At 38.2% G+C, this 14,692-nt stretch overlaps 1 protein-coding gene and 1 long non-coding RNA gene across 6 annotated transcripts in view; one reads left to right on the top strand and one right to left on the bottom strand.

Moving 5' to 3' along the window:
- Window positions 1–682: 682 nt before the first annotated feature.
- The window catches only part of LOC112629177, a 37,297-nt gene continuing 23,287 nt past the window's right edge, over window positions 683–14,692 (top strand). Inside the window, exon 1 of the long non-coding RNA XR_003120545.1 lies at window positions 683–895. This is a non-coding gene — a long non-coding RNA (uncharacterized LOC112629177). The remainder of the gene's footprint in view (window positions 896–14,692) is intronic.
- HIF1A (hypoxia inducible factor 1 subunit alpha) overlaps window positions 3,553–14,692 on the bottom strand; it is a 53,067-nt gene continuing 41,927 nt past the window's right edge. For 3 of the 5 annotated variants that reach the window (XM_025392651.1, XM_025392650.1, XM_025392654.1), the window contains exons 10-15: window positions 13,777–14,063; window positions 11,534–11,656; window positions 10,977–11,410; window positions 6,999–7,107; window positions 5,986–6,112; window positions 3,553–4,869 (exon numbers count right to left, since the gene is read on the bottom strand). In XM_025392651.1, the coding sequence (XP_025248436.1) occupies window positions 4,718–4,869; window positions 5,986–6,112; window positions 6,999–7,107; window positions 10,977–11,410; window positions 11,534–11,656; window positions 13,777–14,063 (1,232 nt within the window). In that variant the 3' untranslated portion in view covers window positions 3,553–4,717. Of the gene's footprint in view, window positions 4,870–5,981; window positions 6,113–6,998; window positions 7,108–10,976; window positions 11,411–11,533; window positions 11,657–13,776; window positions 14,064–14,692 lie in introns of all 5 variants that reach the window. The other 2 variants (XM_025392652.1, XM_025392653.1) reach the window with 2 other exon arrangements.

The raw sequence follows: 14,692 nt of genomic DNA, 5'->3' as shown, positions 1-14,692 counted from the left end.
ACCCCCACCTCTAAAAACCCCAAAATAAAAACAGCACCAAGTGGGATAGCTAAAGTTTCCAGATCCTTAACTAGGCATATCTCAACGTGCTTTATTTAAAATAAACTAACTCTTTGAATGCCTTAAGAGGAATATATTTAAATAAACACAGAACTCCTCTATTTTTGACTAGATGTCTAATTTTTTTAAAAAAGTATTATATAGCTAATCAGGGTTCAATCTGTTAGAACTCAACTTTTTCTATTCTATAAAGAAAAAATCTCATACCCCAAAGCATTTGCTTGGGAATTTCGGGAGAGAGCTCTGCAACACACCAAGTCCCATTCGCCCACGCCCCCCCATCTAAAAAACAAAGTTTGGGGAAGTACTAGGCTTCCGACTTTGACAAGTCCCAGAAGACAAAGCCCAGGGCTGACCCCCCGCGCCTGGCGCCGCCCGTTCGTAGGCCACCAGCGGCCAGGGCCTCCGGCATGCTCTCCCACACGTACGCGGAGCTGGCAGCAGCCACCCCACCGCGCACACGCAGCCACCTTGCTCGGCTGGCGCCCGGAGCCCGGGGTCGGAGCCGAGGGCGGGGTCCCGGACTGCGGTGCTGCGCCCAAGCACGTACTGAGGCGTGGCCTGCCGCGCGCCAGGCGGGGCTCGGGAATTTTCTCGGGTTGGCTGGGGTTTCGCATCCTCATCATGTAGCGCCAGCCGCACCAGGAACAGAAGGGTGCCGGTTCCCTTCCGCATGCTTGGTATTTTCCCCGCAGGGCTCTGACCGCTGCCGCTCTCAGGCACCTGTCTTTCCTCTCCGTCCCAGAATGGAGCCAAGACAAGGGAATAAAGGAAATTCAATAGTACACGGAGATCGGGTGTCTGGGCAGCGTCTTGGAAAAACTATCCACTACAGGTAAGAATAAAAAATGATGTCCAAACCTCTGAAAGGTGTGAACACATCAGATCTCCAGAACGCGTTCATAGGAAGGTTTATGGTAAAGTATAACTTTTATCCTACAGGGAGACTATTTCGTATCGAATTCCACTGATTTCACTAATTCTCTGTAAAATGATCTGGGACGACAGGTTCACCTCTATTTAAAGGAACGGAATACGAGCCAAGTGGTTAGTGGAAAACTTAAAAAAAAAAAAAGTAAAAGTTTTTCTTCTTTACATTTTTGTTGATTCCAGCTAGCAACACGTTTGCAAAGGTTTTATTTAACCAGATCTTAATGTTGAAAAAAAAGAAAAAAGGATTCTTTACTCTGCAACTTGTTTTAGGTATTGCTACTTGAAAATTTTTAACTTTTAGATTGAGTTTCTACAAAGCGAGTAATTTTAAGTTCATCTTTTCTGTACAGAGGTTTCTAGGAGGAAATCAAGATTTGGAATGGTAATCGTGAGGTTATAAAAACTTGTATCTATTATGCCATTAAGTCAAAATAGCTCTGGGAAAAACATACCATACATTAATACAGTCTTTTATAGTTTGTGCTTTCCCATTCACTACCTCGTTAATGTGAGTTAATGTCTCCATAACTGGAGATCTCAACCTCTAGTTCGAATTCAGAACCCACTAAATAGCACTTGAAAACTCATTCATTTCTACTTATGCCCTGCCCCTCCTCTTAGGACATTCCCTCAATGTGTTATGTGATCTCATTACTTTTTCAAGTGACATCGGACCCTTAGTTTTCCACACCTCCATTGCTGCCTTCTGTTTGCTATATAAACACAGTTAATAATGGAGAAAAGCGTATGTTCAACTGGATTGGCTAGCACTGCAGGGTGGTTAGCTCTATGGGCTTTGGAGTCACTGATGGCCACTTCAAAAGCTCTGAACCTTAGATCACTTCTTCAAGACTATATACTCTATAGATATACTCCTCCCTTATCTGGTACTGCTATGAATGAACTATATATAGCATTTAGACCTCAAAGGAAGAATGATGTACCCAAGCTCTAGGAGTAATAGATGGCAAACCAAAAATGTAAGCTTAAGTCTCCTGACTCTAAAGTCAAACTTAGAACAAACTTGTTTTTAATGATACTGTATTACAAAAATTGAAATAGCTTTATTCTTTTTCTCCTGTATTTTAATGAAATAGCTACATTTCTTTTATACTCAGAATATACATTCTCATTTTCTGGGTTGTGAGTATAAAAAAATACAGTTGTTTCGTAAAATAGGGAGGGGAGAGGAATATTAAGGAGAGAACAACTATTCCAGAATTATAGTTGCCAGGGTTGGGTTATAAGCCTTGAATAAAACCATTATGAAGAAATTTGTGACAGTGCATAAAATTGGGAAGGGCTAGTTCTTCTATTCTGTAGCTTAAAGCACTCCAAGTAGCTTGTTTTCTGAGTGACTGAGCAGTAGGTAAGTACTTGCTTCCTTCCTGCTGTACTGTCCTTTAACGTGGCTTTCCCTTCTCAATGCTTTCAGAAGTCATTTTCCTGAACTGCTGGTCATTAATCTACTGATTTACAGATAGTTTTCAACTGAAGCTAATCTGCTACATAAGCATAATTTTTTTGTTTTGTGACCTGTGAATAGTAAGCAACTACTTTATTCTAAAATACCACTTCTAGTGTACTACTATCTGTAACTACATGTTGAAGCACTTTGGGTCACAGTATTTGTGGTTAAATATACGTGTGCCCCTCCCCCGCAATTTTGCACTGAATCTTAGTATTGTTAACTTTTGTTCCAAAATTTTCATATAATTGTAATCACTGTCCTCCATTCTAAGATAAAAACAGCCACCTAAGATATCTGTGGCTCAGTTCCTTTTGTTCAGTATATATACCTCAGGGTACAGGATATAAGGCTCTGGCACTTCCTACATAATTTGTTCATAAAAATAATTTTCTGTACTTGTAGGTGCAGGGAGTCATAGTGATTTTTTGGTTTTAAGAAATATCTTTCTACACTGTCTGATTTTTTAAAATGAGATTGTGAGTATAAAATACAGCTATTTTGTAAAAGAAAAATACAGGAGAAAAAGGATAAAGCTACTTTGTTTTAAAATGCAGTATCATTAAAACAAAAACAAACCAAATTTGTTCTAAGTGTGACTTTAGAGTCAGGAAACTTAAGCTTACATTTTTGGTCTGCCATGTATTGCTTTTAAAGCTTGGGCAAATTCTTCTTCATTTGAGGTCTAAATTTATTAATCTGTTAATGGGAATAGATTAGAAATCTTCAGAGAAACTCTAGCCTTTGTAACATTATGTGACTATAATGCTGAGAACGGCTTCGCTCATCCCATGCATGTTTTAAAAATACTAAAATTTTGTGTTTGAATATTTTAATAGGCTCAGAAACTTAAAAATGACCTTTCTTTTCTAATAACATACTCTTTTCAATGGGATATGATGGTGGTTATTATTTAACATGACATTTAGAGACTCAACATACATTAAGGTGATGGCAACAAGACAAATGTAGAAATAACCAGTACCATGTAATTTTCATAAAGTGCTTAAACTGTTGGTAAACAATTTTATGAGTTGGAGGTGTTGAAGCAAATATTATTTATATTTGAACATAAAAGCTGATCAAAGGGGCCTGGTCCACAGAAGATGTTTATTTGATGTAACAAAACAATACAGTTAGTGTTAGATCCAACCACAAAGAGCAAAAGGAATGAAAAATTTGTACAATGTACATAGAAAAAACAAGATATTTACTGTGACAACTATATATTCCTAAAATAATGCTTCTAAAATTACTCAATTATTGAAATCTACATAAAAAAAAGATGTTAATAGCGACAAAGTGCATAAAATCAAACATTGTATTTTGAGCAAATTAACATACTAGGCAATTTTGCTAAGAATGCATGATTTTTTTTTTTCTTGTTTACAGTCTGCTCAAAATATCTATACCAACAGGGTAGGCAGAACATTTAGGTTTAATATCAGTTACACAATATTAGCATAAACTTCCACAACTACATAGGGTATTGTTTTCTTTTGAGCTGGCAAAGTGACTATAGAAACATCAGATGATTTCTCTGAATTGAGAATTTTATCCAAATAAATGCCACATACCTTCTAGATATATGCATATCTTTCTATATCATGTAAATGGCTTTACCCATTTAAATAATAAACCATACAGCATTTAAGAATCATTATATGATTAACAATGTCATGTTCCAGGTTTAACAATTTCATAGGCCAAAAAAAATTTCTTCTTAAAAACTAGTTTTATAAATGCAGAATATATTCCATGAGTAACTGCTGGTATTTTTTAAGAAAATATATTGTGCAATTGTGGCTACCACGTACTGCTGGCAAAGCATTATTATTTATGTAAAATGTGAAAAAAAAGGTGTAAAAATTTTTCAACTGCCTATGATCATGATGAAAGGTTACTGCCTTCTTACAAAAATTATATTGGCATCTTCTTAAAAATAATTCGAAAAAGGGATAAACTCCCTAGCCAAAAATAAATAAATAAAAAGGTGCATTTTTTTTAAATGATGCTACTGCAATGCAATGGTTTAAATACCAAAAAACTGAGAAAATAAGCTGTGATCCAGCATTAAAGAACATACTAAAAAAGAGCATTAATGTAAATTAAGTAGAAAGGGGATCAAAATTGAACTAACCAAGTTTGTGCAGTATTGTAGCCAGGCTTCTAAAATTAGATGTAGAAAATATAAATAGACTGCTTTAGGTAATGAGCCACCAGTGTCCAAAAAAAGGAATGAAATTATGAAAAAGCTCAGTTAACTTGATCCAAAGCTCTGAGTAATTCTTCACCCTGCAGTAGGTTTCTGCTGCCTTGTATAGGAGCATTAACTTCACAATCATAACTGGTCAGCTGTGGTAATCCACTTTCATCCATTGATTGCCCCAGCAGTCTACATGCTAAATCTGAAAAACAAACGAGATACCTAAGTATACATTCATCTAGTCAATGAATATTTATTAAACACCCACAATGTGTTAGGTATCATAGAAAATAAAGCAAACTTCTAGAAGGGTTTTTAGTCTACCTGGCAAAACAACAACTATGTAAAAAAGTAAGTATAATCAAGTGATACTGTTGCTGTCTCAGAAATGTTTACAGGATACAATAAAGGCACAAAGAAATAACAGTTTGGAAAAAGGCACAAATATGGTGGGCATCGAGGCTGATGCCTGTAATCCTAGCACAGGCTGAGGCAGGAGGATCACTTGAGGCCAGGAGTTTGAAACCAGCCTGGCGATGTAGTGAGACCCCATCTCTACAAAAAGCAGCCGGGCGTGGTGAGGCATGTCTGTAGTGCGAGCTACTCAGGGGGCTGAAATGATTGCTTGAGCACAGGAATTTGAGACTGCAGTGAGCTATGATCATGCCACTGCACTCCAGGCCTGGGCAACAGAGCAAGACCCTGTCTCACAAAAAAAAAAAAAAAAAGAAAAAAAAAAGTAGTCATAAAAATTCACAAATTTCAGCTTCTATCAATATTGACAGCACACAGACATAGATAAGTCAAATAAAATTATGAAAAATGAAAAGCTCCACCTTGAAATGTTAATCTCTGTATTAAGACCATTAAATGAAATACAACTTTACTTTTTTTTTTTTTTTTTTTTTTTGAGGCAGAGTCTCACTCTTGTCATGCAGGCTGGAATGCAGTGATGCCATCTTGGCTCATTGCAACCTCTGCCTCCCAGGTTCAAGCGATTCTCATGCCTCAGCCTCCCAAATAGGTGGGATTACAGGCACCCGCCACCACACCCAGCTAATTTTTGTATTTTTAGTAGAGACGGGGTTTCACCATGGTAGCTAGGCTGGTCTCCAACTCCTGACCTCAGATGATCCACCCGCCTCGACCTCCCAAAGTGCTGGGATTACAGGCGTGAGCCACCGCGCCCAGCCGCAACTTTACTTTTTAATCTTGCTAAGGAACCAAAGTCATTTCTCACTTAGATTAAAGCTCCTAAACAAAAATGTTTCATGTATTTTGTCTTTGTGATGTTCAAGGTCAGAAAGAATAAACTAACCAGAGGGTATTAAAATAATTGTCTTTTGCTCCATTCCATTCTGTTCACTAGATTTGCATCCTTTTACACGTTTCCAAGAAAGTGATGTAGTAGCTGCATGATCGTCTGGCTGCTGTAATAATGTTCCCTATAAACAGTAAAGTTATTTCAAGTTTAGTTTGTTCAATTTTTTTTAAACAACCAAAAACCTTGAAATCGGTGTAAATTTAATAACATTATATAGGCAGTTTCTAAAATACTACCCTAAATTATTTTAAATACTTTCTTAAGTTATTTGCTATCCATTATGACCATAAAGTTATTTGCCATCCATTATGACCATTCTGTCTATAAATACTTTCCAGTTAATTTAGTTTGAAAATATCAGAATGTATTATACCACCATTGACTTACCCCAAAACATAGCAGTTCTTTTTTTAATTTGAGACGGACTCTTACTCTCTCACCCAGGCGGAGTGCAGTGGCCTGATCTCGGCTCACCGCAACCTCCACCTCCCGGGTTCAAGCTATTCTCTTGCCTCAGCCTCCAGAGTGGCTGGGATTACAGTCGTGCACTACCACGCCTGGCTGATTGTTGTATTTTTAGTAGAGACAGGGTTTCACCAAGTTGGCCAGGCTGGTCTCAAACTCCTGACCTCAAGTGATCCTCGCCTCGGCCTCCCAAAGTGCTGGGATTACAGGTGTGAGGCACTGCGCCCGGCCAATACCAGTTCTTTTAATCAGGCAAAGTAACTTAAAGGGAAGAGAATGAGATTGGTGGTGATATTCAGGGTGGAGTAAGGGGAGAACTTCACTTTTTAATTCAAAATACATTGGAATTGTTTGGAATTTTTATACCAAGAATGTATTCATTAAACATTTGTATTTTTAAAAACCAGTGTATACAGAGTAAAAAAAACCCAATGTATAAATTCTGAAAATATAACTTTACTATTTGGAAGAAACGTGGAAACACACACACACAGAAATAGCACATTAGCTAGAAAAGCAAAACCTACTACTCTCATACTTACAATTCCTACTGCTTGAAAAAGTGAACCATCATGTTCCATTTTTCGCTTTCTCTGAGCATTCTGCAAAGCTAGTATCTTTGGATTTAGTTCTTCCTCAGGAACTGTAGTTCTGAAAAGAAAAAAATTGTAAATGAAAATATAGCTCTTTTATTTTTTAAAAATATATCCAGTGAGCTCTTTTAAAGAAAATACATAATTCCTTAGTTCTCCAATATTAAGGAATGTAATATATGTAACATAACTCTCCTGATTACTAAAGTTTATCACCCTAAAAGTCAAAGCTTGTTTTTTTCTTGGGTGAAACAGGGTCTCACTCTGTCAGCCAGGCTGGAGTGCAGAGACATGATTTCTGCTTACTGTAACCAAGCTCTGTCTCTGGAGTCAAGTGATCCTCCCACCTCAGCCTCTCAAGTAGATGGGATTATGGCTGATTTATATATATATATATATATTTTTGTAGAGATGGGATTTCACCATGTTGCTCAGGGTGGTCTCAAACTCCTGAGCGCAAGTGATCTGCCCACCTTGGCCTCCCAAAGTGCTGGGATTACAGGCGTGAGCACCTGGCCTTCAAAGCTTAATTTAACAGAAAATTTTCTACAGTATGCATATCCCTATTTTATAAAATACAGCTGAACACAACTAAATTGACATTATTGTAGAGTCAAAACAGTTAAATATTGTCCTTTTATTCCACCTAACATAACAACGCAGTGATACTGTTGGGACTATTGAAATATAAGATCAATTTCACATTCATATAGCATTTTCAGTTTATAAAACATTTCAAGTTCATTAGTTCATTTTAATCTTACTTAAGTTCCCAAGATAGATAAGGCAGGCATATCATACCCATTTTATAAATGAGAATCCCGAGGCCTATTGGGTAACTTTCTCAAAGTCCTACTGCTCACCAGTTGTGATATGGAAGTACACTCTAGGTCTCCAGATCCCTACCTCCCCTCCCCTGCTCTTTCCACTATGCTATTTTTCACTCAGTATTGATCTGGTTATCAAACATGAACTATGTATATCTAAAATTAATGTTAAATCATGAAGAATTGTTCTAATGAGTAAAGTACATCAGCTTTGTTATATTATTTTGACTTTTCAAGACCCCGCCATAAACCAAATGCATAATCATAATGGCTCCTTGTTGTTCCAGATAGTTGAGAATGCCAAATAGGTAAGTGATCTAACTGCTCTCTTATTTTGCAGTTTTCTTTGGTTTTTAAAAAATTTCTGGCCGGGCGCGGTGGCTCAAGCCTGTAATCCCAGCACTTTGGGAGGCCGAGGCGGGTGGATCACGAGGTCAGGAGATCGAGACTATCCTGGCTAACATGGTGAAACCCCGTCTCTACTAAAAATACAAAAAATTAGCCGGGCACGGTGGCGGGCGCCTGTAGTCCCAGCTACTTGGGAGGCTGAGGCGGGAGAATGGCGTGAACCCGGGAGGCGGAGCTTGCAGTGAGCCGAGATCACGCCACTGCACTCCAGCCTGGGAGACACAGTGAGACTCCGTCTCAAAAAAAAAAAAAAAAAAAAAAAAAAAAAAAAAAAAAAAAAATTTCTATAAAACTTCTATCATACAGACAGGCAAGTTTAAAAATTCTTATATAGATATATTGTCTTTATGAAATGTACACTCAGTCTATCATGTAACTATCGTTGTAGTAGTAGTAGTACTTAGTAGTTATGTTTTTAATGGTTTAATTTTTGAAATTCCTTTCATAAAAGTTTTCAGTGTACACTACATTGGAACTAATGTTTAAAAACAATTGCTAGCTGGGTGCAGTGGCTCACGCCTGTAATCCCAATACTTTGGGAGGCTGAGGCAGGCGGATCACCTGAGGTCGGGAGTTTGAGATCAGCCTGACCAACATGGAGACACCCTGTCTCTACTAAAAATATAAAATTAGCTGGGTGTGGTGGTGCATGCCTGTAATCCCAGCTACTCGGGAGGCTGAGGCACGAGAATCGCCTGAACCGGCGAGGCAGCGGTTGCGGTGAGCTGAGATCCGTGATCACGCCACCGCACTCCGGCCTGGACAACAAGAGCGAAACTCTGTCTCAGAAAAAAAAAAAAAAATTGCTAAAGTGATCTGATGTGTTACCCTTTGGCTTTGACAAGTACAAGAGAACAGTTGTTCAGAAAACTGGATATCCCATCCTCTGTAGCTGATTGTAAACTGTAACTTAGAAGTGATTTTCATTTTTATTACTGTATTCATGCATCTGTCAGTCCAACAACCTTTCTTTTTTTTTTTTTTAAACGGAGTTTCACTCTTGTTGCCCAGGCTGGAGTGCAATGGCCTGATCTTGGCTCACTGCAGCCTCCGCCTCCAGGGTTCAAGCAATTCTGCTGCCTCAGCCTCCCAAGTAGCTGGGATTACAAGCGTGTGCCACCATACCCAGCAAATTTTTGTATTTTTAGTAGACAGGGTTTCACCATGTTGGCCAGACTGGTCTCAAACTCTTGGCCTTAGGTGATCCACCCGCTTCAGCCTCCCAAAGTGCTGAGATTACAGGTATGAGCCACCGCGCCCTGCCCCAACAACCATTTACTGAGGAAGTACTACACATTAGGTCATGAGCTAAGTATTAGTATCACTAAAATACCCAAGACACTATGATTGCCCTCGTGGAGCTCAGAGTCAAAAGTGAGTTAGTGATACAGTAAATAAAGTAACAGAAAGTACTTCTGAGTTCATCTAAAGCCCCAAGATCTTTTCCAAGCTTAGGGAAAAGACGTCTCCCAGCACTCTAGGTCAAGGTGGGAATGCTAGGCAGGGAAAAAAGCCTATGTGCTCTGGCTACGACAGTGGTTCTTTCCTATTGCTATTGATAGCTGGCTTAGTCTAGACATAGTGGAGGAGGAATCATTCCCCTCTTCCACACACTTATTAGATAAAAATTTCTTCTAGCTATAGCCTCAAACTTAAAATATGTGAAATCCCCTTACAAATTCTATACAGAAAGTATAACTTAAAAATTGGGTCGTGTCCATATGTTTGAACTAGCTCCACAGAAGTAATGTCATAATTCATGCTTAGATTTCTGGTATAGAGTTAGAAAACCTATGTAGCCTGCAATATATATATAACTAATGTTCTACAAATATGTAATGAAAAATAAAAGCAACTTTAATACAAGTTAACTGTAATAAAATTTTAAAAGAGGGGCTTGTAAATATCTATATTGAATGCTGAAGATGGAAGGCTCAATTTGGAATGTGCAATTGGAAATAACCCTTAAATTGGAAGGGCTTTCCTTCAGATAAGCTTAAAAAAGAGCTCTAAGAAATGGAAGCATCTAAGTAACAAGGGTAGTTAACTAGTCTGATTTAAACAACTGCAAGAAGTACATCTGAGCCAACTCTTACATATTTACAGAACTTAACTGAGGTGGATTTTATTTTAAAGGTGTTGAAAGACCCTCCCACATTTAGATAGATAATTTTAGAATTTATAATTATTTTAGAAAAAATAGGGCTGGGTGTGGTGGCTCAGGCCGGTAATCCCAGCTCTTTCGGAGGCTGAGGCGGGGGGATCACCTAAGGTTGGGAGTTCGAGACCAGCCTGACCAACATGGAGAAACCCTGTCTCTACAAAAAATACAAAACAAATTAGCTGGGCGCGGTGGCACATGCCTGTAATCCCAGCTACTTGGGAGGCTGAGGCAGGAGAATGGCTTGCACCCAGGAGGCGGAGGTTGCTGTGAGCTGAGATTGCACCATTGCACTCCAGCCTGGGTGACAGAGCAAGACTCTGTCTCAAAAAAAAAAAAAAAAAAAAAAATATATATATATATATATATATATATATGAAGTTAATTTAGAAAGTTTTTTGAGTGCTCAAGAATTTGCCTTAGGGCATATATATCAGAAAGTTTGCTATAAGTTTAGAAATCATGTACTATCACATACATTTATCTCAAAAATAATAAAAGAACTGTAACTTGAATGTTACACATAAATACCTTTGACTCAAAGTGACAGATAACACGTTAGGGCTTCTTGGATGAGATTTTTCTGTCTGTTCTATGACTCCTTTTCCTGCTCTGTTTGGTGAGGCTGTCCGACTTTGAGTATCTCTATATGGTGATGATGTGGCACTTGTAGTTTCTTTATGTATGTGGGTAGAAGATGGAGATGCAATCAATATTTTAATGTCTTCCATACGGTCTTTTGTCACTGTTTTTAATTCATCAGTGGTGGCAGTGGTAGTGGTGGCATTAGCAGTAGGTTCTTGTATTTGAGTCTGCTGGAATACTGTAACTGTGCTTTGAGGACTTGCGCTTTCAGGGCTTGCGGAACTGCTTTCTAATGGTGACAACTGATCGAAGGAACGTAACTGGAAGTCATCATCCATTGGGATATAGGGAGCTAACATCTCCAAGTCTAAATCTGTGTCCTTTAAAACAGCAAATACATGAGTTTTTACAATGGCCACACTTTATAAATAAAAAACAAGTGAAACTCAAAGTTACTTCAGACTAAAAATTAATGAAATTTAATATAAAACAAGTTCATATACCTGAGTGGAAAATGGGTTCTTTGCTTCTGTGTCTTCAGCAAAAAGTTTTTCTACCAATTCCAACTTGAATTCATTGACCATATCACTATCCACATAAAAACAATATTCACTGGGACTATTAGGCTGTAAAAAGAAATACGTTTACTATTTCCTGAAGAAGCCTCCATATACTTTGCTAGTTGTCAGAATTTTCAAACTAGATCTCAGAAAAACCAGAAAACACACAACCAAGTCCATCGTGTTTATCAAATTTTATTTAACTAGGCCGGGCTTGGTGGCTCACGCCTGTAATCCCAGCACTTTGGGAAGCCAAGGCGGGTGGATCACGAGGTCAAGAGATTGAGACCATCCTGGCCAACATGGTGAAACCTCGTCTCTACTAAACATACAAAAATTAGCTGGGCATGGTGACATATGCCTGTAATCCCAGCAACTCAGGAGGCTGAGGCAGGAGAATCACTTGAACCTGGGAAGCGGAGGCTGCAGTGAGCCAAGATCGTGCCACTGCACTCCAGCCTGGTGACAGAGTGAGACTCCATCTCAAAAAAAAAAAAAAAAAAAAAGTGAAAATAGGGACATTTTGAAGCTTATACTGGTAACTAATTTTGCCAATATACATATTTCTGACTACGTAATATAACATCATTTATAAAATTAAGATGAAAAGAAACACCTTATTCTAAGAATAAAACCTATTTGGTAATTCACATTCCACAATGGTACCTAATTGACCAATTAACTAGATGCTACATTCACTGGAATTTATCTTTGAACTGAGAAGGCACATTCCTGTGGTGACTGAGCTACGTAAAAATCTCACAGCTATTGTCAGGGGTGGGAGTAGAAACTTAAGTTATTTTACCTGCATATACCTGAACGAATGTACATTATTACTATTTTAAGAGTTCTGGGCAAGAATTTTAACAAAAAACTATAGCTGTGTATTCTAAACAAGAAATTTTGCTTTCCTCATTCTAATGTTTTTGTTAGATTTACTTTTGTTAGATAAAAACCAAGATGAACCAAACTTTTTTTTTGTGGTGGGTAAATTAAGCAACCAGAGCATAGGATATATATTCATTCACCACAAGGCTATGAGATGTCAAATCTCCTACTCTTAGCTTGTCAGTTTTATTCAATAAATATTCAATGTAGAATTATTTACCACTTATTAAAGCTTATTTATGCCTCATTTATCAAGTTATAATGTTCGGATCTTAGTTGTCCTACTCCTGAGTATATTTTTAGATGTACAAAGCCCTAGAATGGAATCATTCTAGATTTAGAAATAGAGCCCTGTGTGATATCTCCAGTCTTGGCCAGCCTAGCCTTTAAAGATTATTTTTATTGTGTTTATAGGACAATTAATATCAAGACAGATCCAGAATAAAAAAGACCAGTTACTAAGTATTTTATGTAACACTTGTTATTTTCATGTTATACTTATCCAAAATTTCAAAATAGTGATGGAAATTGGACTAAACTGGGCAAAGAATTTATAAAGTCCTTTCCCATTTAAACCCTGTTAAGTCTATTGCTACCAGACAGTTCTCCAACTCAAAGGGGTAATGGGCCAGGCATGGGAGCTCACGCCTGTAATCCTAGTACTTCGGGAGGCCAAGGCAGGAGGATCACTTGAGCCCAGGAGTTTAAAACCAGCCTGGGCAATATAGTGAGAACCCTGACTCCACCAAAAAAAAAAATGGTTAAAAAATCAGCCAGGCATGGTGGTACGGGACTGTAGTCCCAGCTACTCGGGAGACTGAGGTGGGAGAATCATTTGAGCCTGGAAGGTTGAGGCTGTAGTGAGCTGTGATTGCACCACTGCACTCCAGCCTGGGTGATAGTGAGACTCTCAAAACAAAACAAAACACAATAAAACAAACTAAAAGGGGTAACAGGTATAGGCTGTGGCTACCTTGAGCACACTTAGTACTATTCTCTTTAAATGTCCAAATTCAGGATGTTTTTGTCCTACTGATATAGAGAAATAATGTACATTTCACCTTTTGGTTTGTATTAAGCTAGTTTCTTCCCATGTTCCTGACTATCTTTGAGCCTAAAACATATGCTCAGGTCTAAGTTAGGCAATAGCTCTTGCAATAATTTTAAAGTGCTAAAATTCAAACACACACACAAATGTAATTTGTGGTTCAAATGAGTGTTTGAGTCAAACTTATAAATACATTCTTGAATGTTAAAATCTGAAAGTTGTCTCTTTCTGATTATATCATGACACCTACCTCAGGTGAACTTTGTCTAGTGCTTCCATCAGAAGGACTAGGTGGCTGATCCTGAATTTGGGGCATGGTAAAAGAAAGTTCCAGTGACTCTGGATTTGGTTCTAATTTTAATGCAACTTCTTGATTGAGTGCAGGGTCAGCACTACTCCGAAGTGGCTTTGGCGTTTCAGAGGTGGGTAATGGAGACATTGCCAAATTTATATTCTGTAATTTTTCGTTGGATGAGGGGAGCATTACATCATTATACAATGGTACTTCCTCAAGTTGCTGGTCATCAGTTTCTGTGTCTGTGGGGAAAAAATATGAGTCAGTCTAAAGTATACAAGGATTTTTTTTTTTTTAACCCAAGACAGTCTTGCTCTGTTGCCCAGGCTGGAGTACAATGGCGCAATCTTGGCTCACTGCCACCTCTGCCTCCCAGGTTCAAGCAATTCTCCTGCCTCAGCCTCCCAAGTAGTTGGGATTACAGGCGCACACCACCACGCCCAGCTAATTTTTGTATTTTTGGTAGAGATGGGGTTTCACCATGGTGGCCAGGCTGGTCTTGAACTCCTAACCTCAAGTGATCCACCCGCCTTGGCCTCCCAGAGTGCTGGGATTACAGGCGTGAGCCACTGCGCCTGGCCACAGGGATTTTAACATACAAAAAATTTGTGTTCCTTTTCACGAAAAGTTTGTCTAATTCATCAAACAACAAAATGTTAACAAATTTTCCTTCATCAGAAAGTTTACATATAATAGTATAGTATAACCATAAGTCTGGGTTATCTTTACAATCCACTATTGATACCTCCTCTTAATCTCTACAGCATAAAAGACAAAAGGCAACACCAACCTTTTTATACATTAAAATGTTCTCTACTTTAAAATTGCAGTTTTCATTTTCAATGCTTCATGTTATAGTATGACTGCCTTT

Source organism: Theropithecus gelada, chromosome 7b (assembly GCF_003255815.1).
Source record: "Theropithecus gelada isolate Dixy chromosome 7b, Tgel_1.0, whole genome shotgun sequence".
In the NCBI taxonomy this organism is placed as follows: domain Eukaryota; kingdom Metazoa; phylum Chordata; class Mammalia; order Primates; family Cercopithecidae; genus Theropithecus; species Theropithecus gelada.
This window is presented reverse-complemented; position numbering and strand designations above follow the sequence as displayed.